The 25358-nt window shown below is 46.7% G+C and overlaps 1 protein-coding gene across 2 annotated transcripts; it reads left to right on the top strand.

The window, feature by feature from the left end:
- The first annotated feature begins 20916 nt into the window (after positions 1-20916).
- Positions 20917-25040, top strand: SP8 (Sp8 transcription factor). Of its 2 annotated transcripts, none has more exons than XM_036379164.1 (2): positions 20917-20970; positions 22967-25040. In XM_036379164.1, the coding sequence occupies exon 2, from the start codon at positions 23000-23002 to the stop codon at positions 24443-24445; it is 1446 nt and encodes a 481-aa protein (XP_036235057.1). In that variant the 5' UTR covers positions 20917-20970; positions 22967-22999; the 3' UTR covers positions 24446-25040. The 2 variants fall into 2 exon arrangements, with proteins under 2 accessions (XP_036235057.1, XP_036235056.1); XM_036379163.2 differs by lacking the exon at positions 20917-20970 and adding an exon at positions 21777-21883.
- The last annotated feature ends 318 nt before the right edge of the window (positions 25041-25358 follow it).

The raw sequence follows: 25358 nt of genomic DNA, 5'->3' as shown, positions 1-25358 counted from the left end.
TTTCTTTACCTTTGCTTTTTAAATAATCTAAATAGATGAAGTTTCTTTGGGCTGCCACTGTAAAGAGCACTTCCCAATTCTCAAATTATTCCTGCAGCTTTCTTCTGAACCTGCTCCAATTTTACATCACCCCTTTAAAAAGTTAATATCTTAATGGGACACAATATTCCTATAGCAACCCTGACAGGCAAATACTACTTTTTAGTGATAGACACATCTAGATACCTCTCAAATATCAAAAACATAATTTAAACTAAGATAAAAATGCATATGAAGCTGACTTAGAAAGAGCTGCTTTTAATTATTACTAAAGAAATCTTTTTACTGGCAATTTAGCATCTTTCCACATTACAGTAAAGCAAGGAATAAATATGTAAAAGTTTTAATTTAAAAAGAACAGCATGAAGCTTGAAGGCTGATTTAACAGATACTGCCAAGCTCAATCACCTGATGTGAAGCTGGAAAACATCTCTTTGGTGCCATTAGAAAACACTTGCTTATAAAACTACAGCTTAACTAATGCTGTTGGATTTTACATTTATTGAAAAAGTAAGAGTCCTGTTCCCTAACCTATAACATCTGACAAATCAAGATGGAAATCAGGCCAAAAGAATGAGCAATGAGCAAGAAAACTTGGAAGGTTTATTTCATCATGATGCCCTGTGTACTCCAGTCCAATAGACAAGAGCCTTGCAGTTAAGCTGTACATTCTCTGAATAAGAAACCTTTAAATAAAGGGAGCTTTTCCATTTTCTTTTTCACACAGCATATATATATATATAAAATATCCCATAACAAATCTAAGGAACTACAATAAATGCTGGCTGTGATAGCTTTAAGGCTATATTTAACATGGGAGTTTTTTTCACCAAGATAAGGGCTTTGTTGGGACAGATTTTGTGATCTTTGACTTTGCCTATGTCTTCCAATTTATATAGCTAAGATTATAAATTCAAAATCTCTGGATTATTTTGCCCCATCTTCTTTCAAATGCATCTTGTAAAATGCTGCCTACTGTGGTTTATAACCCTCTGCCTACACGGGTAGGAAAGTGGCAGTTTCCACTGACCCGTTTGCCCTTCCTATGGGGTCTCCCTAGACACCAATTCTTTGCTCTGAGGGGACTGGTGGAAACATTGAGGGAGCTGGTGGGAGACATTTGCCTCCAGATGTTTCTAACCATAAAATAACCTCAAAGATTTGCAAGAGGTCCCAATAGTGTGAAACTCCCCCTTCCCACCACAGCTGGTAAAAGAAACACAGCAGGCGCATCCTGCCACCTGAATGTGCATACCTGAAATAAGATGGTTTAATGATATCAGTATCTATTTAGGTCTAGTTGTGGGGAATTTCCAACAGGTTGAAATGCAATTTTTTTTTTAGCCATGTTAATGGCTATAAGATGGTTTAATGATATCAGTATCTATTTACGTCTAGTTGTGGGGAATTTCCAACAGGTTGAAATGCAATTTTTTTTTTAGCCATGTTAAAGCTATTACTAGCTTTACTCTTATGTACTTAATGAAACTAAGTGCATGACTGGGAGATGAAGGTTTTGATTTATTGAGCTATGTCAGCCAAAGTTTAGAATTACATTTATGCTGTGTTCCTTCATGCTGTTAAAGAAAAGCTTTCCAGAGTATCAGCAGAATAAGTATTAACTAGATTTAACTAGTTAATTAACTAGATTTAACTAAATTAACTAGATTTAACAAGTATTAACTAGATTACTCAAATCTCTACTGCACAAGAGAGGAGAAAGCTCAACATGCTTTAAAGAAAAAAAAAGTGAAACAAGAATGAATTTATTTAGTATGCCAGCACTCTTATTACCAGCCAAAAGTCGTCGACTAACACAAATATTAAAGTAAAATATTCCTAAAATAGAAAACAGAATCTGCAATCCAGTCAATAGATGCAAATTACTAAGGTATTTTTGCAAATAGATGTTTGGAATAGCTTTTCACAGAAGAGAGATTTAAATAGAAAAGTATATAAGGCAAAATTGACTAAGTCAGTCTGTTTGCTGCTTAACAGCATATTCTGAAGGTCAGATATTTTGATGACTAAAATATTGGTAATATATGTTTATATAGCATCAATGATCTGAAAGAACCAGACCTCAAGGCAATTTAAAGACTGCATGAAAGTCTGAACATATCTGTAAAGAGGCCTCAGAGGTGAATGGATGATGGATACAAGTAAATATAGAGAGAGCTGGTACCAGTTTGTGCTTTGCTGCTAATTCTAGCTAGATCTAGAGCAAGATCCCACTGCAGGTATTCAGTGTAAAATATACCTGCTTACAGAAGAAGGCAAGAGGAGTAAGGTATTATATTAAAATATTATGCTCTGCTTGAACCAGGATCTCTGTCTCATCAATAAAAGTTAGAGAAAAATGCAGTGTCTGTGGGAGAGAGACAGGGAAGGCAAGGTAAGGCAAAGCATGGTGATGCAAGGAATTGCTAAACCCTGAAATTCCTGTATAATGCACATAAATATTCTGCATGATTCCTTTGAATATCATGGAAAACATTAAAATCTAAAGGCTTGGTGTTCACGCTTCTGTTTGTCCAGCTGTTTGTCACTGTGCAGACACACAGCAGTGGGACAGGGGACTCACCAACTCCTCTCATTACCTGCCAAGAAAAAATTCAACTAAGCTATAACTTTTGGTTGATTCAAAGTCTGAGTGGGACACATTTCTGAGGTACTCTAGAGACCCTCTGATGGATGCTTCAGAACATGACATCAACAGTACATAATATCAGCATCAAAAACAGCTGCCACTGAGCAGTGCTTTGTTTTTTTATCTTTTTTTTTAACTGCATGAACTAAACAGGAGAGGATGTATGCATCCAGAACTTTCATTACTTGGTATGACCATCCTTAACAGATAGAAACCATGTTGCAGAGTATTTGTAATTCAAATACTTATCTGGAGTTATTTATATTCCTGTCACTTTCCCCACCCCCAGCTAACATGGAGTCAGATTCTATTCTCAGCCCAATGAAAGTCCACTGAAATCAATGGAATTACTCGGATTCACTCCAACGTAACATGGAACAATGCCACCGAACATCACCATTGTGCTTTTGCACCTAAGCTGCTCCTTTAAAATATAAGTACTTGAGTAATTCCCGATCTTTATTTTCAATGGAAATACATCAACTTTTTCCCCTGGAAACTTTAAATGAGTAGCAATGTCCAGTGTCTTTACAGATGCACTGTGTTTCAATGTGCTTGGTAAATAGTCTAAATTGACCTCCCTTCCCCCCCTCCTGGTACCTGGTTCCAATCACACTCAAATCATATTACTTATTATTCCTGCTATGAAAATCATCAAATACAGTAGGTGAAGATTTATTGTATCTCTTTAAGAAATAAATAATTCATTGAATACATTAGATGGAGTATTGTAGACTTTCTGAAAATCAACAAGATGGCTATTTCTCGCAGCTGATATGGTTTAGAATGCTTTTAATCTTGGAGTAGATAATAAGTTATGTTTCTGGAAAAAAAAAAAAAGTAAAAGGGAGAAAAGAGAGTTGTGCAAATAAACAATACTGCTTTCTCCTCAGAAATGTATCTATGTCCAGAAAAGCATTTAGAAGTGCAAGCAAAATTAAGACCTCGCTTAAAACAATATGATTTAATATTTTAAATTCCCTCTTGACAAGGGATGATACAGTTTTCTCTGAAATAATCTTTGAGTTAGCACAACAAGAAAATATAGTTTGGAACAGAACTACAACTAGTTGGAAACCCAATATATTTGTTATGAAATCTGGGGTAAAATGAGAATAAAGGAAGGGGAGAAGCAGATATTTTTAATTGTCATTACATGACCAGCAAAACAAAATTTAAAATACCACTCTCTCTCTTTCCAGAACTCAAAGTGAAAAGTAGATGGCAGGTTTAAAAATACTGGACTGTGGTTTGGTCACAAATAATAGAAAGCCACAATGTCCACTGACTGCTCCAGGTCACTGGCAAAAATCCAAGCCTTTGATCTAAACATAGATTACATACTAAAAATGGACCTACATCCTTGAGTGAGACAGAAGGAGCCAGCAGTCCTTTTTCTGTATTACAGAGGTCTTTTGCCGAGATCAAGTAATCTTATACAGAAATCTGGTCATAATTCAGAACATGTTTGGTAAGGATTATTCATTTGGATCAGGTAGATTTTCTGAAAGATTGGGTTTACATCCAAAGATACGTACAGTCAGTTTAATCTAACATCTCTGTCTTAGAATTTGATTGTCATGGATGTTGCTACTTCATTACAAATGAGAAAGGTATTCAGTCATGCTGAATGGGGATATTTATATGTAAATATAGGAATTTTTGCCTTGGCAATAACTTCATTTCTGGGATGGAAGTTTATGTTATTCTCCCAATGCTACATTAACCACCAAAAAAACCTGACACAAAGTAAAGCCAAAAGACAAGCTTGCTTCTCTCTCCCTGTACATACTTAATACCTCACTTCTACCCAGCGGCCACTACAAAATTATGCAATCAGACAAAGAAGATGGTTCAAACCAAACTTGCCCCTGGTGTTGGTCCCTGGAAAATCAATACATCTGTTCCCAGAGAGACTCAGGCCAAATGAATGCTTTATGTAAGTGACAACTGGGTTCACTGACACAGGAAACTTTTGATGTCCTCAGGAGGAAAACATGAAAATACAGAGATGATCACACAAAATATTTACATTGAAAGTATGTGCATGTTGCAAATTTAAGCCGCCTCAACTTCAGAAAAATCAGAATTAAGCTTGCTTTTGCAACTTTAATTTGAGCTCGTCGCACATATGCATGATAATAAGTCTTTAACTGCAGAGACACATACATCATTCAGTTCATGGGATGGACGATGCTCCCGGAGTGAGCAGCTGTTCAATATTCTTTTTATTCTTATCACTCAATATGTAGCTCCATGCCTTCCTTACTGCACATCATTTAAACCCTGTGCAGAATACTGAATTATTAATATCTTTATGGGTGTTTCTGTAGCATTCTCTAGTAGGGTTTCTGAGTGCTTCCCAAATACTAATTAATTTACCTTCAAACCTGAGAAGTGAGACTGTACTATTAGACTCACTTTACAGATGGGGAACTGAAGTGCTGAGCCATTATGGCCAAGATTGATAAAAATATCTGCTAATTTGGGGTCCTCAATATGATGTGCTCAGAGCTAAATTTTCCAAGATGCTTAGCATTTTTATGGTATTTTATATGTCTAAAGCATAGGTCCCATTGATTTTGGCAGCATCTGTGAGTACTCAACACTTCTGTGAATCAGTCCTGAGTGTATGAAGTTGTGCACTTGCACTCAGGAAATAAGGAATACACAAGTACATTCCACCTATAAAACTTTCACTTGAATCACATGAGGAACATGAGTCTACAGAAGAGACAAAACCAGGATAGATGAGGGTTTACTTCTGGAGCTACGGTTTCAGGAGAATCCTTTTATCAATCATAACATAGAGCTGTTTTCAGAAGAGAGCTTGCTGTCTCCCTGTTCTGGTTTCATTTATGGCAGCTTCTCAATTTTTCATGATACTCAAGCAGATGACAGTCTTCTATGTTACAGTACCCCAGGAAACCCCTGTGCCTGACAAAGTGTGCATGCTGCAGGAAAAAAGAAAAACAAAAAGACTGCTCATTTTAAGACTGATAGATAGCATGAAAAAGACGCTTAGGGCTGGCAAGGAAAGCTTAATTCTGTCCATTTCCAATCTCTCAGTTCAATGCACAATCTTCAGAGTTTTTTTGATACTAATTTTTAGTATACAGTTTTATAACCCTTTCTTTTTAAAAACTAAACAGGATTTTTGCTGTGTAGAGCAACACTGTTGCTCAGGGTGGCTCTTTGGCATGGCTGTCAGCTTGTGATTGACAACATCACCTCCTATAAGGCAAGATAATGTAGGGCAACAGCACTGGTGGTCATGGAGCTCCATATAAACCCATGGCAGGGTTGTACCTGGCATCTAGCCCTGTTTGCTTTAGCAGCCATAAAATCTTGAGGCAAATCTTGACAGGAGTTTGTGCTAATGGTGTGTCTTTCTCCTTCTAGTATAGCACTTATGATCCTATATCTTCCTTTTTTAACCCCATTTAGATGTATTCAAGAAAATAATTGTAAAATAATTCTTAAAATTAGCTAAAATATGCTTGCTTATAAAAATTAATTTTGGAATTGATAAGATTTTGAATTATTTTTTTCTTTAAACTATTTTAAAGTTTTAAGATTTGGCAGACCACTGGTATAGAAAATGTCACCATTTTAATGGAAAAATGCACAACATTAGAAATAAAGAGCCTTAAAATGGAAACTACTGAACTTCCTCAGCTTCAGAACTTTGGAGGAGGCAGAGGTTGGACAATGACAGTGTATTTATTCCTTGTCTGATTCTGACTGTCTTCATTGCCTTCTTTTCTTACACTATTACTCATATCCCTTTGGTTAAAATAAATAAATAAATAAATAAATTTACCCTGATAATTATTGAGCTCTCTTTTTGGTTATTGTTTGGAGGGGCTCCAGGGGGTGGTAATAGGCTGGGGCTTTTTGCTGATAGATTCTCTTTATACATGGCCATATTCTATATTTGGCTATTCTGCAATTTTCACCCTATTTTGTAAATTGATGTCCTTTCAAGGAACATATGACTTTTTTCCCTGGGATGCATTTAACACCTACACAGAGAGGCTGTCTGTGAATAGGGGAGGATTTGGCAGCTAAAGCCACTGTACTCTGTTTCTCAGCAGCCTGTTGAAACGCTAATGACTGATCTAATAAGCCAGAAGTATTAGAAGGTCAGAGTGAACAACATTGCTCAGCTTGACCCTCCATTATTTATGGTTTGTCACATCAGCTATCAAAGCTCCAAGCCAGGAGCTGATAAGGAGCTGAATCAGCAGCACAGGCATGACACTGCAACATTCTCACTTTGTGTGAATAGCGACCCTGCGTTGTGGTGACCTGTGCAACCACCCATGACACATGTCCCTAAAGGTGGTCCCTGCCTGCTCACTATTTCATGTAGAGACTCTCTTTGTAAAGTTCAGGATTAACAATACAGTTGGCACTCAACTTTTGCTTTCCTTTTCCTTAAAAGGTCTAGACCCCAAATAATCTTTGGAATCAAAGGCTCCTCTTTTTATAAGAGATCTGTTTTCACACTGCTGAGACCATAATTTAATTATTAAATAAATTATGTGGTTAAAAAAAAATACAGTCTTAAACTTGGAGATAATAGCATCTTGTTCATCTGAGAGCAAGGTACCTCACCTCAGCAGCAAAATTTCTTGATAAAGCAAAGACAGGGGTGAAGAGAGTGAATCAGTTCCTAGAATCAACTCCTGTCTGCATTTTAGCACAGAATAAAATGGATTGGATTAGGGTTGGAGCAATCCAGTGGGTGAGTGTTACAGGCTTTCAGTGGGACCACAGAGACAGCAAGAGGACAGCTCATGGCATAGCCCCTACAGGCTGTGGGATAGTATGGGTGCTAAAGGGTCTCAGAAGCCATTCTGCAATCCAAGTCAGAAATGGATGCACAAAACCATCCAAGTGTCAGTTTTTTGAATGTTGTTGACTTGTATGCAGATCAGGGTAACCATGTTAGGAAGTATTTTCTTTGTTACATTATTTATTATTCTGCCACGATGAGAATGTGAATGTTATTTTATCAGATTCTGATGTAATAAATGGCAATGTTACTCCTTACCTCAAGAGTGATTTTCTGGAATCTGACAAAGTGACAGTGTTGGCCAGGTTGTTAAAGGCTGCTAATTTTTCTCTACCTATTTCACATAATTTACCAAATCATAATAACATACCTTTGAAGGTTGCCAATCCAAAGCACAAACTACATGTCATAAGTAATAAGGAGTTCAATTGTGATCCCTTTTCATAAGACAAAGGCAAATTCTCTGAGTTGCTTCAGTGTCTATGTGCTCATTAAAATCTTCCTAAGCTTATTAACTTTCAGGATCTGCTTCCTTGAAAAGATTTGGAGGAGGAACTCAGTCAAAACATCCCCGAGGCTAGTAACAATGTTTATAACTCTCACAATTTTATTGTGTCACTATGTTTGGTGTTTTTTCCAAGTTACAGACCTCAGAAGAAACTGCTGTTGCAAAATTCACAGCTCTCATTAAAAATGCACACAACAAAACCAAATTCTATTCTGCACTATTTCACAAAAAAGAAGGCATAAAATGAGTGTACACCCCACAGTCATAAACCAGAAGGAAAATGCAAAATATTTAATCTCTATCATCTCATGAGAAGGCCATGCAGAATTGGCAACAGTTTTCTTGCCTTCTGTTACAAAGCACAGGAAAATTCTATACACAGTGATCTGGAGAAAACTTACTGGAACATTTCTATTGGAAAATGAAATGTCCAGGCCAGGGTTGGCCTAGTTTACTTTCTGAATACAACAGCTGACACGACTGTCTTTTCTGAGCAATGAGCGAAGGCCAACAACCAATTCAGTTATATGTTGTTTCCCCCAGCAGACACATGCAGGAAGATATTCACCTTTGGGCACTCTAGCAAGTCCCTTTCCTTCCGTTAAGCTATTGTCTTTCTTACTAATGTCTTCACTCCATCTCTAAGATCCCAACCCTATGGTGGCAGAGACCTGAGGAGGCACTGAATCAATTCCTGTCTCCAAAAATCTGGGGGCCTGGATGAAGATGAGTATGTCATTCCACATAGGGCAGAGACAAGTTTGGTATGAAAAGAAGCAGAGGAAATGAAAGGTAGGATTTTAGTTCCTGAACCAGAGAGACTGGAGGGAAAGTAGGATCTCATTTTTCATGATTCTCTTCTGTAGTGCAGGAGATTTTGCTATATCTGTGGGCTTCTTTTCTGAATTGGTCCAGTTGTGGAACCAAGATCATTCTTCTATATGTAAATAATAATAATAAAAATATTTTTGGTCTTTGTATGCAAACTTAATACCATATTTGCAATTGGTGGTGACACATTAAAATCTCATTTAAGTATAATCTGATACAGTCTAGTACGGTCTTGTTCTAGGACTTGATATGGGTAAATGCCTTGAGATAAGACTGGCACTTCTGTGGAAAATGTAATTCATTAATTTTTGTTTAGAATATGTTTAATGAATCAATTGAATGTTAAATGAATCAATGAACCAGCCTCTCTAAGAAACTGCCTCCTTTCTGCATTCTTTTAAGAAGAGCAGATAAACAGAGGTTAGAGCTCTAAGAATCAAAGCAGGAGGTAACAGAGTGACTGTGCTGCTGAGCCGTTCCTTCAGTGGCAGCATGCGTGTAAGCCACATCAGAATCACCATGTCACCACAGCCTCAGTGCCACCAGGCAGTGACAGGCAGCCTGACAGCCTGACTTCAGAGGGTGGATTCCCCTGGACAGCAGAGCTGAATGTCACAATGCCTGAATCCCTCCGAGCATTTTGCACTTCGTGCTTTCCCCAAATCTTAGGACGTGAAGCTGAAATCGTAGGTCACAGAGGTGTTTGCTTCACACAGTTGCTGCTGGATGGGACTCCGAGGTTCATCACAGTAGTTCTTAACTGTGATAAGAAAAGGAGTGCACATTCCACTATTCACTACTAGTTTGTCAATAACTGGAAGAGGACATTACAATTAATTTGAAAATTACTTTAATTTCTATTCTGAGTTCAGGGATTGAGGGTTTTTTGTATTTCTTTGTTTGTTTGATATTTTTGTTCATTTGTTTATTTTTGCTTTTGACAAATTTTCTGGATATTAAACCAGAGATAATGAGGTTAGGCATTTCTTTTACATAATAACTTATTCTTCCCAGCCTCTTGCATCCCCTTCTCTTCCTCCTCCACATTTTCCCTCTCTCCTCTGCTTCATACACTGTTGTGTCAAAAGATGCCACTTTTGAACTTGCGAAGGATAAGCTAAGTTACATCCCTCATTTTCATCTTCCTCCATCACTCACCACTGTAGTGTAATTCCTAATGTGAAAGAATAAGTATTTTCTGCTTTATGCTCATTTGTATATATATCTGCAATTTACATGCCTAAGGACCACATGCCTAGGTATAAATTATTGCTAAACACTTTAATTACAATTAAAATGCATTTTATTAACAAATGCAGACTAAACTAAAGCCAACAAAAACCCAAAAAACTCTTAGTAGGATCAAAATTCTGAAGACCTTCTACACTGCAAATTCTACTGTTCAAGCAGTGGAAAAACAATACAATTACATGAAAGGGCTTGTAGAGACTTGCTTAATGCTTGATGAACATGCTGACCAAATACACAGTCCTCCTACCTCTCTCTCCCAGAAGGATCTGAAAGGAAGAGGACAGATGTAGTCTTCCTGATTTTGGGCCATCACAGAGAATGGGATGACAGATGTTGAGCTATTCTTTCAGTGTGGGCAGGAACACCTCTCTGTCAAACAAGGAAGATTGACAGTCTCAGAGCCCAGTTTATTTGTATAAAAAAGCCAGCTGCTTCTTTAACAGTTGAAGGCAGTATTCCTAGCATAGTGAAAGTAGATGAATAAATTAATAACTACTAACATGATGTCTGTTGAATGATTCTCTGGAAACAGTAATTCCACAAAAATGTAGCATAGACTTAATGTCACTTTTCCCCATGGAGTGAAATGTGTCTTTACAACTGAACATACCAGGTTTCTAAATTCGTACTTGAAGCCATCCTGAAATCTGTGCAAGTTCTAATTAATGCTTGCTGCTATCATGTATAAAACACTGACTGCATCCTAATAAAAAATTACTTTAAACTTTCTGCCTGTGAGAGAATTTTTTGGTGTAAACAGATTTCTAATCACCAACGAATGGACTTCAGCCATTTCAGAAAATCCATTTAGCATTTGATATCTCTTTTGCCTATTTTTAATATTACATGACACAAACTGGTATTTAAAGGGTCGTTCTTTACAGCACTGTTCATTTTTCATTAGCCAAGAACATCTAAGGAAAAAAAAAGTAGTTTATGCCATGAAAGTCAATTTTGAACCGCAGTGTCTGAAAAACAGAGTCCACATACAAGCTACGGTCCGATTACACACCTTTCCTAGTCACTGGGCTCTCTCCAATTAGCTATCATCACACTGAACCCGAGCTCGAGGAGGCGTGCGCTTTACCGCTATCCCCCTGCACAAGCTCTGCTCGCGTCGCTCTGGAAAAGCAGGGTTTGTGTTCGCTGGGGCGGGAGCGCTGCGCCGCTCGGGCTGGCGGCGGCCCCGGCTCCGAGCGCTGCCGCCCGTGCGGGCGCGGCTCCCGCGGCGGGGGCGGAGCGGGGCGGGAGCGGGCGGGGGGCCGGGCCGGGGGGCGGGCGGGGGCCGGGCGGGGAGGGCCGCGCCCGCCCGCGCCTTTTGTGCGGCGCCCTCCCAGCCTGTCAGCGGGGCGGCCGTGATTGAGGGGGAGGCGGTGAGCGAGAGCTCGGGGCAGCGCACCGGGGCCGTGCCCGCGGCTCGGGCTGCCCGCAGGCGCTCCCGGGTGGGGGGTAAGGCACAGGCTGTGGCGGACGGGCTGGGCACACGCGTGTGCTCGCTCGGGGCACGCTGCGGGGGCTGGGTTTCAGTACAGGTGCAGTGGCCGGTGTGCCTCGCTGTGATTTGGGAGAGGGGGGCTGCGGGTCGCGCAGGTCACGGCCGCGGTCTGTCAGGGAAGCCCAGGCTCTCTGCCAGAACTCAGGAATCCCTCCCACAGGGATAGGGGTGTTTCCCTATGCTTTGGCCCGGCCATCTCGGCGTAGCCCATGTTTATCTCAGTGTTGTTTCCAGCTCGGGGACAGCCCTCTATCCCACTGTGGCAAAAGTCAGTACTTGCATCATTACCATTTATTCCTTCTCGCTATGTAACAGGCCACTACAGTAAACTTTGTCTGAGACTGCTCAGTGTTTGAAGAACAATTTTACATTTGCACGAAAATGAGCATCCTTTCACAGGAGCAATGAGTTTTTCTACCAGAAATCATTCTGGCCTTTTACCATACAGCTCTGGTACAGAGCAATTGCTAGACAATTAGCTACGACCCCAGGAGCAATGGTGTTGGCTTCATCTTGTGCAGACATCACTGCTCTGCATCCAGTAGATCTAAAAGCTCAGTCTGCACGTTCTCTTTGGACTCGGTCTCATGGGATGCAGTGCTGTCACTACTTTGGCCGTTTCAAGAGGCCACGCTGCATCCTGCCCAGAAGAACTCTTCCCCTTCCCGATGGATGTTTCTCTTGGGTTGATTACAGTGGTGACCCTGAATCCAAATACCAGCTTAAGGCATTCAGAGCCTCCTGCTGGTTTAAACCAAACTTGCCTGTCCACAACTGCCAGGTGTACACAGGGCACCCTCTTACAGATGTTGCAAGAAATAGGGCAAAGATTCCTACCCAAAGAGAAACAGACCCATGTTTTGGGTCCTAATGGAGATTGACCCTTCTGAGAAACCTTCTAGGTATCTTAGGCCAACATGATAAAATAACCAAAGTAGACCTGGTCACCTGGACAGACACAACACATGTCAGACTGCTTCAGTAGGGTTATTGTCCTCTATCACCTCACATGTGTCAGGAGTGAAAAATTTATCCACTGTGAGCGTGGGCAGAGAGGTTAAGGAGAACATTACACGGGGTAGACATCCTGGATAGTTGCATGAAGGGTAGTGTATCGGCTGGGAGAAAAACACCTTGCCAACGCTAGTTGTGTTCCCCCAAGCACAATCCCAGTGGGTGACTTGCCTCTTCCCCAAGTAATAGGAAAAACAAGTGAACCTGCTGATAAAAACATAGAATATCATACTTGTGTTTCCAAAGGTTGCTACTATATGTAGTCAATGAATCTGTACTAAGCTGGCATGAAAAAGTGGAGCCTCTTGAATTTTTTTAGACTTGGCAGTACTTGGTGTATTCTTGAAGATGTAAGCAGAAGAATCGTGTAATGTCATGGATATGGAGGAGTTGCCAGTCTATCTCTTCGGGGGTGGATTTATGATGTGGAGGCAAGTGAGAAGAATTTGCCGAGGTGATTTGGATCCTCGGAGAAGTAGGAGGAGTCCCTCCCTCTACAAAAGTAACCCAAACCGGGAGGAATGCAGAAACCCCGGGAGGTAGGACTCCCTCCGGGCTCAGCCAGCCCCGGCCGGCAGCACTCCGGGAGCGCTCCAGGGAAAAGGGCGCCTTTCCACCGCCGGTGTGCGGGAGCAGCGGGGCTGGGGAAGCCCTCGCTTCTCACATCTCGCATCTGCGTTCGCCTCGGCCATTGCGTCCTCCTTAAATGTATGTGCGTACATACATATACGTACCGCTCGCCTCCGCCGCATCGCCTTTGAGGATGTTTACCCAGAGAAGACGGCGCTGCGATAGCGCTTTATTGCAATATAATGCACTGGGGGAAAAAATAGAAGGGGCTCATTATTGTGGTTGATAAACATGGGAAAAGCACATGCCTGACCTTTCATTTGTACAATTAATTGTTCCAGCAGAAAGAAAATGAGTCTTAATTGTGCACAGCTTCCTAGAGGATCAGCTGTGTGTGCTCCTCTGCATTCTGAGAAAAACGCTGTGAAGTTTTCCTGGAGACTTTTACTTTCCACTAGGGCAATAACAACAAGAAAGGAAGATTTCTATGTCCCACCCCTCTTCTGTCTCAAAGAGGAAGGATATTGAACTATAGTCATATTTCAGTGACCTGCAGCATTTCCTTCAGTTTTGTAAAACGGGCTTTTCCGCTTGTCCAGTGCTATTTCGCCCTCATAATAAGGAAATTTTTAATAATGCATAACCAAACTCCATTTGAGAGATCAAGGGTTAGCCCAAAGCTGCACCTAAAACCCGAGCTCAGAGTTTAGCTGTCAGATCACGTCTAAAGCAGCGGGTGGGTGGTCAGGGTTAGGAACGGGACTTCCCAAGCCCTGCTGTGCTGGTGTTCAAACGGGGTGTGAGCTGCTTGCGGGCTCTGAAGGGGCCGCTTCCTGTGTCCTCCTGCAGGACTCTCGGCATCCAAAGCCTCCCTCGGGAAACGGACCTCTTTGGTCGGTGACTGGGGACATCAGCCGCGGCGAGCGGAGGGACAGAACACCGCCGAGGGGGCGGGAGGGGACGCGCCCGGGACGCCCCCTCCGCGCCAGGGGACAGTGGACGCCGGGGCCGCGGGATGGACCGAATTCCTCCCGCAGCACTGACAGTCCCGCCGGCCCCGGTGGGCTGAAGCCCCCGGGAGAGCGAAGTTTTGGTCCTTTCAGAACCGCCGGAAAAGCTCTTTTGTCTGGCCCCGGTTGATGATTTATAACACCGATCCTGCCCTCGGCGTCGTCCCTGGGGAGCCGCGGGGCTCAGCCCTCCCGGTGCAAAGGGATCGAGCCCTACCCAGGGCGCGGGTGAGCTCCTGCCTCGGGAGTGTGACCGTCTTAACTTTTTACCGATACCGATTTTTAATCTCTAAATCACAAAGGGACACATTCTGTGCTCCTTTAATAGAGCACCACGTCCATTGACTTCTGTCCCATTGACTTCAATGGGAGTTTCGCTCCATTAAGGACCGCAGAATTTGGCCTAAACTGACCGCAATAATTTTGTTGCCGGTAATGGAGCTTCAAAGCCCTCTCTAATTAGCCGACGAGCAAGAATCGTTAAACATGCTGTACAATTCCGAGTGTGCTACGTGGGGGCTACGGAACAGCTGAGCAGTCCCCATCAGACCTGGAGAAGCTTAGAAACCGTGTTCAGCGAAAATTCCAGTTTTTCGGAGACAACCTGGGGACGAGGGTGTCTGACGAGTCACTTAATATCTGCTGCCCGAGCCTGAGGAAAGAGACGCTCTGAAAAGTTATGAAAGACCTGATCTTACACTCGGCTTTTGCTCCCCCTTCGAAGACGCATTTAAAGAATCACAGTATACGCTGCTGCTCCTATTTATCAAAGCTAAACCAAATTAATTGTGTTTATCCTTAGCCCGGAGCACTCCTAACGAGTTACGCTAAATCCCTGAGCGCCTGCGAGCTGTAAGCAGCTGCAGTTTGGGCTGGGGTGATCTTCACTACGATCAGGCACCTTCACGTCCAGCTTTATGACTAGCACTTTTCTCAGTACGGGGGCGGCGGTAGAGGGGGAAACACAACAGAAACAAATTCAATCCACTTTAGCTGAATTCATCTGTAAAGGCACTTTCATTACACCACACTCCTGGGCACAAACTCCTTCCTCAGTTCCGCAGCTGTAGATCCAGCAGCGTGAACAAATATTTCGCCAATATTTAAATTTAATAACCTGATTGTTATACACATACATTTAAATCCCTGCAGACTGTCTACTACCTGTAAATTTTAAGCTGGAAAAAAAAAAAAGCGTTTTCCTCTTGAGATGAAATATTGAAGCAGTGAAAATGGAGTAAAGGTTTGCAATCCTTCAAGATGAAATGCAGAAAGAAGAAAATAATAGTTGTTAAATAGCATAAACTTTTAAGGCGATTCATAACATTTTCTCGACGAACTAACCATATAAGGAAAGAAAAAAAAAACCAAAAACACCTCTCGAAAACTCTAGGCATGTCCAGTTTATTAGTCATCTATGTTTAAAAAAAAAAATGGGTTCGGAAGTTTTGGTCAATATTCTAGGCAAAATATGCTCAACAGATGATAGTGGAGATGCAGCCAGAAAACAACTCCAGCTATTTAAACTGCCAAATGAGACATAAAGCTGCATTGTAAAAATCATCTGGAAAACAGGTTTTCCTATTGAAGTCGCTATGTGTTAATTACTGTGATCTGGAAGAGCTCTGTATCTAAACGCCTGGAAGCCGACTTTCACCCCGCATATGTAAATGAAGGAAGTGCTGAATCTAAGCCAGAGGGTTCATGTTCGGATTCATTTCCGTGCATGCCTAGACATTAATATGTGTTCATGTAGGGTTCGTACAGTACGAGGTGTTATTTCCTTATAAAGAAACACCAGGTCTCGCTTTCCATTCTCCTTACAAAATTATTCGCATTATTTATGCTACATTGAGCGATCTAATTTCTTCGTGATAGTCAGCTAATTGCTCTGGCAGGTAATTAGAAGCGGTTTACAACGCAAAGGGCTTTTGCGGTGGCCCTCGGATTATTAAGTTGCTCTGTAAATTATACCATATTTGCCGAAGAGAGGGAGGGGGAAGGGGCTTTTGAGAAGTTCTTCTGCTACGATCAGAGCTGAGACACGTCCCTGTCCACCCCCCAACACTTAAAAAAATGGGGGGAGGGGGCTCTTCCAGGGCTCGGAGTCGAATTATTCTCAAGCACGCGATCTGAAGTCCATTTTGTTCGTGCTCACTGGTCCAGAATAACTTGGCCATAATGGCCGGGAATGGGCCAGGTCTGCAGCAAGCTTCCTGCGCCCTGGCAGCATCCAGCAGGCATGTGGGAAAAGAATGGCTTAAATGGGGACATCTGTTCAGTGTTGCTCATCTCGCTCCTGCAGCCAGGTCGGGTTAAGAGAATAACCTGTTCACCACCTTGCCTCCCTCCCGCTGCTCGTCTGCCCCCCTCCCCCGAAGTTAATAAGGCTGCTGGGGAAGGAGGGGGGAGAGGGAGCGAGGGGGTGACCTAATTGCTCTGCCATATAGGCAAATAACGACAGGGAAAGGTGGCAGCTACATTGTAAGAGGAACAGTAAATATATCAATATTAGGGTCTCTCAAGTCAAATCGCAGGAGTTCTGCATTCAGGAGACGGCTGTGGTGCACACTGAGTGTGTGAACGGACGAGGGCAAAACCTTCCTGGCACAGTGCTTCGGAGGTACGTCTTTCCTGGAAGACCAGGGGTTCTTCCACTCCACAAACAGCAGCAAGCAAAAATGCTTTAATTTTTTTTTTCCAGATTGACACTTCTGTGCGGTTGGGAGAACAAAGAAATACATACGTACATAATACATACATACATACATGCGTAGAAAGCCTTCCTTTTTTTCTATGTTCTCCGTAGGCTACGATTTTAAGTGTTTTAGGATTTGCATATGCGAGTGTCTGTCACACACATTCATATGCGCGCACATATCCACAGGCGCTCATGTGTATATAGATTTATATATTTGTATGTTTATAAATAAATAGCATGTATTTCGGGGCGTGACCCAACTTCAGGCAGCCTGTTTAATGGGAACGTCCTGTTTTACACACCGATTTTCCAAACGGTTACTATATCTTGGCACCCTCTTGAAAAGCTTGTACTATGATTTGAACACGTGTGGTTAAACCATCGGACCCGGAGCAGCTCCTAGATTATTTGTAATTAAGCACAATTCCCAAAGTAACATTTATCTTCCCGAAACTGCGATTGCAATTGTCAACCGTCTGGAGGAGACGCGGGGTAATCTGGAAGCATTACCTCCTCTCCTAACGGAGCAGAATGAAAAGAAATCAATACCTCTGAGGAGAAGAATTTAGTAGTTTTTAACTGTAAGTGGTGCCTGGGAGAAGGTGATATATAATAGGGGAAAAAAAAAAAAAAAAAAGAAAAAACAAACCAGAAAGCAGCTTAAACAAATCTATTCTAGGCAGGACCGAAGGAGCGGCGGCGGGGGCTCCGCGCTGTGCCCCGCCCGGTGCCGGCGCGCTCAGCCCGGGCGCTCGCTCTCCCCGCCGGCGCCTCCCGGTACTTACATGACCGCCCAGGAGCCGATGCGTGCACAGCGATAGCGTACCGGGAGAGCGGGGTGGGGGCGGGGGTGGGGAGGGCAGGGGAAGAAACGGGGACAAGAAGGAGGAGATGCGGATCGGATCTAGGCGCACACCGGCGATGTAAACAGAGTGGGTGTGAAGGTGCCTCTTCCTCTCCCTCCCCAGGCATGCACACACCAGCATGTGCGCGGTGTCTTCCCGGCTAATTTAAATTTAATTACAGGGACCTTTCGGAGACGCAGCTAGCTGCTTTTTTTTTTTTTTTTTTTTTTAAACACAGATCCAGACAAATAAATAAACAAACGAGGAAAGACGTCGAACTGAATCGTGAATCCCCTCCGCCGGCTGCAGACAGGTCGGCGTGTCCCCTCTCCAGAGAGAAGAGAAGCCCGGGCTCTGCCGGGCGCCTCTCCCCGCCGGCTGCGCGGAGGAGCAGTCAGGCCGCTCCAGGCTGGGAAAAGCGTGGCGGGCAGCGGGACGGGCACACCGGCAGGGTTGCCGGGTACCTGGGGCACGTTTACACCTACGGGAGAAAAAACCCACCGAGGCAATAGGTGGAGGCAGCGGCGCACACGCACCGTCCGCTCCCGCCGCGCTGCACCCCGTGCCCGACAGGGAGCTTCGGTCTCCCCGAAAATGCCCAGTGAGGCAGGGAGGGAAACGTCCCAGGTGAAGCGCAGCAGTGCAGAGACATTAACCACCCTCTTTGCTCAGTGACCGCCAGGCACAGCACGGTCCTTTCTGACTGGTGGCCGTTTTGTCTCGTTTATGTCCCGTTCCCCTTTCTCCTTTCCCCGAACAAGCCGAGCCCTCGTGCGCCGGGAGAGTTGTTTGTCACCCCTCCGTAAATCTTCCAGGTGACAGATTCTAGGTGAAGGTGTCGGGCGAAGGGGACACTTCCTGGCCCCCACCTACCCAGCCCAGGGCAGCAGATACGGGGCGGTGGGGCAAGCACGGGGGCAAGGCAGCCTTTTCCAGAGCACGGAGCCCAGGGAGGCGAGGACAAGGCCCCCGCCTAGAGGCTTTCCCCCGTGACCACGGGAGCGGAGCTGGGAGCCGCTGGACGCCGAGGAGCGAGGCTTCCTCCTCGCTGGACACTTGACAGACGGCGGAGCGGAGCCGCACCGCCAGGGAGGCGACAGGAGAGTCTGGCTCCCACCCGTGTGTCCCTAAATTGGCGCAAGGGTGGCCTGAAACGCTTTCCCTCGCTAACACGGACATTCAGCACACGGCGTGGTCAGCCTGCAGCTTAATTTTTCCAGCTACGCCCTTTCAAATAGCACAGACCTCTGTTTCCTCAAAGAGAAATCCTCCTCTACACCCCGGTAGCGCTGTCTGTAGACAGGCGAGGACCTCTGGTACAAGGGTCTATCCATCTCTGTCCGCTTGCCGGTCGCAGCGCGGAGAATCGGGGTATGCTCCAAGAAAATCCACCCCCCTTCCCGAAAGGTTAGCGACAGCTATCGTTGTGTCTAAAGTTCCGAGATTGCTAATCTACATTGTAGGCTCAAGATGTTGGGTAGACTTGAGCAAGTTGTTCCCAGGATGTAAATTAGGTCCAAAAAGCTGTTGTCCAAATCGAAGAAACAGAGAAATTAATCTGGGAGACTATCCATCATAGGCTGTAATAAAGGGAGCGACATGGATGAGACAGATGATATGATTAAGGAGCTGTGGTCGTTTTAATTAACTTTTTGCTGTCCTGTAATGATCAAACTGGTCAACAGACCCGGTCAATAAGCATGTTAATATCAAACAAATAAAACCAGGGATGATTAAAAACCTCCTGGTTTATTAAATTTGAAATTCAAATGAAATTTATGCTGCAGATGCATACAGAATGCTAATAGATTTTAGCTTTATTGAGAGTGGATCCCACAGGTTTTCAAGAAACGGCACGAACATTTATCTCCTCCCGTACATTAAACTTCAAATGGGGGGGAAAAAAAAGTTTTAATTAATTTCTGGAAAACCTCTCTTTGCTGGCTTCCCCCCCCCCCACCGCCCCGCCGCCCCCACCTGCATATTATGTTGATGTACTGCACCCTTAAGTGCAGTGGTCAATAAGGCAAATGCAAACAAAATTGTAAGCTTGCTTAAATCCTTTGCCCAGAAGGCAATGCATACAAAGGAGGAAGGTTACAGATGTTTCCGTGGCCAATTCAGAAAATATCAGCTCACCGCTCTCAAAGTTCAGAAGCTGCTGCTTTTCCAGTTTCGGGGAAATTATCAGAGTAGCAGGAGGATGCCCACTGGCAGGAGTTTTGTGATTTCTGTTCTGATGTATTTGCCTTTTTTTTTTTTCCTCCCTCTCAGTTGAGTTCCCTTGTAAAGACTCCCACGACTATTTTTGCAACGAGTTTTTCATAATTTCCCACATGGTGCTTTTAAAGGAAAAGCGCACTGAAAATTAAGGATTTTCGACCCCAAATCAAAGGAGTCAAGGCAAGCATCAGAACAAACAAACACGAAAAGATCAAAAAAGGACACGTTTCCTCTGGGCAGACAAGTGCAGACAAAATACGGATGCGAATGGAAGACCCACCCGGCGAGGCTGTCCTAAAAAGAGATATATCACTAAAGGCTTCTACTTCCCCGGTGTATGGCAAAGTCTCTCAGACTTTCTGGGGCTGAAAGGAATGCGTGTCGATCTTTTTACCTAACCTGGCACACCACAAAATGCGATTTTGTGTTCATCTAAAATGTAATGCTCACGATGCTTGTTTTGCTCTTACGCTTTCTGATCTATGTCTTAATAGTTTCTCCCCATCTTCAGCAGATAAAGAAAGTGGAGATAAAAAGTTAATAAGTATTCATACAAGGGAGTATCTCCGGGAAATGTTCTTCCCCTCTTTGCGGGTGATAGTATTGATTAAATTAAATCCGAAATTTAAACAAGTGTACGTTAGGTCTGTAAAATGAATATCATTATAGAAGGAGACCAAAGCAATGAAGTTAATTCTTTTTATTTGTTAAACGGAGTTCCCTCCTTCCCCCACCCCTTCCTCCTTCTGGGCTGGCCTGTCACGCCTTCTCAACAGGCTAAAATCATTCAGAGCAGCTCGCAGAGAGAAACGCGACATTTATGGTAAGCGTCAGCTTTCAGAGAAAGAAAGCAGTTCATTAATTTACTTCACTCTTACTTCAAAGTATGATAATGTACATTACTCCCTTGATCAATAGATATGATGTACAGTCAATATCCCCACGACACGGAAACGGGTCAAAACCGGAGCCGAGAGAAAGAGGAAAAACATCCCCTGGAAAGCTAAGCAAAGCCGTGGAAAACCCGCGGGGGTGAGAGCACCTGGGCGAGCAGGGCCGGGCCGAGCGGGGTCCCGCAGGGACAGGGGGAGAGGGCTCTGACCTTCCCCGCAGCCTCCCAGGGCTGGGCGAGGAGCCGAGGAGAGCAAAGCGCTCACCTTCGGGGGGGACGAGGCGGCGGGAAGCCAGCCCCTGGTTGTGCCGGGGCCGCCCGGGCGGACTCCGCTTGTGCAACTCCTCCGCCAAGAATCACGCCTGAAAGCGCGGTCGGCGAGGGCGAGAAGGGAGGGAACGACAGGCAGCAGTGACCTAAATTGTTCCCCCCCCTTGCCGGGACAACGGGAGAAGAGGGGCTGACCAGAAGGGATCGGGAAGGGGGGAAAGGGGGACTAGTGGAGAAACGGGATGCTACCGCTCTCGCCGTGCCGATTATCACAGTATGACTGAGATTATGATGATGATCATGATGGTATAAAAATTCAAACATAAACCGCTCCGAGGGGAAAAAAAAAAAAAACAACCTCAAAAGCAACTGTTGTCAAATTGCGCACACGGCTGTGGGGTGGGGGGGTGATGGATAGGGCGGCCGGGACGCAGTAGCCCGACCCGGGGTGAGCGGTCCCTGCGGACCGGGACCGCATCCCGCGCCGCTCGCCGACGTGAGTGCGTGAGGTCATCAGCGCCGGCGGGGCCCGACGGCCCGGCTCGACGGCGCTGCTGACTTCACGCAGTCACGTCGGCGAGCGAGGCGGCGGTGGCGGGGATTGGCTGGCGGTGGCTCAGCGGCACTTCAAAGCCGGCGAGGGAGCTACAATTGTGGTGGAATGGGCGGAACTGATCATTGTATTGCACACCTCTAAAAAAAACACTGCCTCTGATTTATCAATATAAAAAAGATCCTCTGAGAGGAGGGCACTTTTGTGTGATGGCAACTTCACTTCTAGGGGTGAGTCTAAGGATTTTTTTCTCTTGCTGGTTTAATTGGTTTCTTTTTATTGTCGATTGGAGGGGGTTAAAATAACCCCTGTCTTGACCGGGGCTATCAGTCTCCTCTATTCAGCCTGTTTTTTTTTTTCTTATTCTTTTTTTCTTTTTTTTTTTTTTTCTTTTTTTAGCTTAAGTACAAGTGAATTTAGGTGAAAAGAAAGAGTGAGAGGGGGAAAAGGGGGCAGAGTCACTTTTCAGTGAGCAAGAAAAGGTTTTAAGGGCATTTGTAGAAACAACCTACAGCGCCTAGGCTGTGCTGTTCCTGTGCCCCCGAAGAAGTGGCTTTTCTTCTTTACATGTGACTGCTGGAAGAAAAAAAACAACAAACAAAAAATAATCCCAAACCTAGCACTATCGGGTTTTTTTGCGTGCAATTTTTTAAAAAAATTGCAACAGATTGTGGCTTTTTATTTCCCTTTAAAATAACACAACCCACCGTGTCTAGCAGGTACGTTCAACTCGTGTATGCATACATATTTACATATGTTAAATTTATAAATGTATTTCATTATCGTTGCTACGTAAATTAGGCTGATTTAAAGGACGCTTAAAGAAAAAAAAAAAAAAAAAAAAAAAAAAACAGTAATTTGATAGTCCTGCGATTCTGTATTTAAGAAAACAGCCTTACTGGCCTGAGGGACGGGGACCAGCCACGTCCCGGGGAAAGGGAGCAGGCTGAAACGTAGCTGCCGCCGTGCCGGGGGCATCTTTAAAGCTACGGTAACAGACGCAACTTTTTTCCCCTCTCTTTTTTTCTTCCCCCTTTTTAACCCTTCCTGAGCTCCTTCGGGGGAGGGGAGTTGGATAGTGAAAAAAAGCCCCGGTAGGCGTTTGGAGGCAGAACTGCGGTGCCGGCCCTAGCGAAGGGACCCTCCCGCGGGAGTCGCGAAACTTTGCGCCCGGGGCCGGGCGGCGGAGCGGAGCGGAGCGGGGCCGGGCGGCGGAGCGGTGCCGGGCGCGGAGCGCGGGGCGCGGGGCGGCGGCGCGGGGCCGCTCCATCCCTGACGCCGGCGGGACGGCCCTCTCCCCTCTGTGCCCGCAGGAGGAACCGCGGGTAGGCTCCACGCCGCTGGCCATGCTCGCCGCGACCTGCAACAAGATCGGCAGCCCCAGCCCCTCGCCGTCCGCCCTTTCGGACAGCACGTCCTCCTTCGGCAAAGGCTTCCACCCCTGGAAACGCTCCTCCTCCTCAGCCTCGGCGGGCAGCTGCGGGGCCGTGGGCTCCGGCCTCCCGGGCTTCGGCGTGGCGGGCGCGGCGCGGAACGGCTCCTCGGCGGCGGCGGCAGCGGCGGCGGCGGCGGCGGCCGCCCTCGTCTCGGACTCGTTCAGCTGCGGCGGCTCGCCGGGCTCCAGCGCCTTCTCCCTCACCTCCAGCAGCGCGGCGGCCGCTAGCTCGCCCTTCGCCAACGACTACTCCGTCTTCCAGGCGCCGGGCAGCGCCGGTGGCGGCGGCGGCGGCGGAGGCGGCGGCGGTGGGGCGGCAGGACAGGAGGCGGCGGCGCACCAGCCCGTCTTCATCTCCAAGGTGCACACGTCGGTGGAGGGGCTGCAGGGCATCTACCCGCGGGTGGGCATGGCGCACCCCTACGAGTCCTGGTTCAAGCCCTCGCACCCGGGGCTCGGCGCCGGCGAGGTTGGCTCAGCGGGCGCCTCCAGCTGGTGGGACGTGGGCGCCGGCTGGATCGACGTGCAGAGCCCCAACGGCGCGGCCGCGCTGCCTGGCTCGCTGCACCCGGCGCCCGGCGGACTCCAGACCTCGCTCCACTCGCCACTGGGCGGCTATAACTCGGATTACTCGGGCCTGGGCCACTCGGCCTTCAGCAGCGGCGCCTCCTCGCACCTCCTCAGCCCCGCCGGGCAGCATCTCATGGACGGATTTAAGCCGGTGCTGCCCGGCTCCTACCCGGACTCGGCCCCCTCGCCGCTGGCCGGCGCCGGGGGCTCCATGCTGGGCGGCGGCCCCGCCGCGCCGCTGGCCGCTTCGCCGCGGTCCTCCGCCCGCCGCTACTCGGGGCGCGCCACCTGCGACTGCCCCAATTGCCAGGAGGCCGAGCGGCTGGGGCCGGCGGGGGCCAGCCTGCGCCGCAAGGGACTGCACAGCTGCCACATCCCCGGCTGCGGCAAGGTCTACGGCAAAACCTCGCACCTGAAGGCGCACCTGCGCTGGCACACGGGCGAGCGGCCCTTCGTCTGCAACTGGCTCTTCTGCGGCAAGCGCTTCACCCGCTCCGACGAGCTGCAGCGGCACCTGCGGACCCACACGGGCGAGAAGCGCTTCGCCTGCCCCGTCTGCAACAAGCGCTTCATGCGCAGCGACCACCTCAGCAAGCACGTCAAGACCCACAGCGGCCCCGGAGGCGCCGGGGGCCCCGGCGGCGGCGGCCCCGGCGGCGGCCCCGGCCCCGGCGGCAAGAAGGGCAGCGACACCGACAGCGAGCACAGCGCGGCCGGCAGTCCGCCCTGCCACTCCCCGGAGCTGCTGCCGCCCCCCGAGCCCGGCCACCGCAACGGGCTGGAGTGACGGGCGGAGGCTCGGGGCCGTCGCGCCCCCCAGTCCCGCCGCCCTCCTGGTCGCGCAGCCCCCCGAGCGCGCAGCCCTGCGGCGGGGACGCGGACACGTAAGTAGCTGGCACGGCTCCGCAAGAACAGCGCTCAGCCCCGCGGCCGCTCCGCTGCCCTCCCGGGCAACCCCGGTGCGGCCGGGCCGCGCAACCCCCGCGACGGGGGCAGGGGAGCGGCTCGGCAAGGGCGGAGAGCCGCGACCCCCCATGGGGCGGCCCCGCCGCCGCCTCCTTTCCCCTTCGCCTTGAGACCCCCCCGCCTCGTGTTGCTTTTAGAGCGGAAAAAACACCCACGTCCCCTCTCGCTTTGCTGCTGGAAACCGTCCCGCACTCCCTCCCTCCGCCGCTGGCGCCGGCAGAGCCGCGCTCGGTGCCCCGGCGGGGCGGGCAGGCGGGCCGGGGCTGCTCCGCGGCGGGGCCTCCGACGGCAGCGCCGCCAGCCGCGCTCCGTGCCCCGCGCAGCGCCGAGCTGACTCTCGGACCTGCTCTCATCCCGGTGCCTGCTCGGAGCCCGTCTGCTCCCCGGGACCGGAGCGGCAGTGTGCTTATTTCCCTTCCTCCTTTTTTTTTTTTTTTTTTTTTTTTTTCAATTTTAACGAATCGTTTACCTCCTCGAGTCCGAATTTCACTGCGTTTGCCAGCATATTTGTATAATTCTCGTTTGAGCAGGAATCGCGAAATACGTTGAAAATAATTAGGTTGAAAGTCGTATATTTTTTTTTAACTTCAGACAGATGAAGAAGAATCGTGGGTTTCAAGCGAAGATGTATTTCCAATGCCAAAAAAGGGAGGCCGGGGGGGAATAGGAAAATTAAATATTTGTAAAATGCGTCTGAACCTATAGGTTTGTACCACTGGGAAATCGTTCTAGAT

The sequence above is a fragment of the Molothrus ater genome, chromosome 1 (genome assembly GCF_012460135.2).
Source record: "Molothrus ater isolate BHLD 08-10-18 breed brown headed cowbird chromosome 1, BPBGC_Mater_1.1, whole genome shotgun sequence".
Classification (NCBI taxonomy): Eukaryota; Metazoa; Chordata; class Aves; order Passeriformes; family Icteridae; genus Molothrus; species Molothrus ater.
Note: the sequence above shows the minus strand (reverse complement) of the source record. Positions and strands in the feature narration are given on the sequence as shown.

Coding starts and splice junctions, on each gene's coding strand:
- SP8 (XM_036379163.2), top strand. CDS start 21,863: ATGGCAACTTCACTTCTAGGG. Junction 21,884..22,966: donor TGGCAACTTCACTTCTAGGG/GTGAGTCTAAGG, acceptor CTGTGCCCGCAG/GAGGAACCGCGGGTAGGCTC.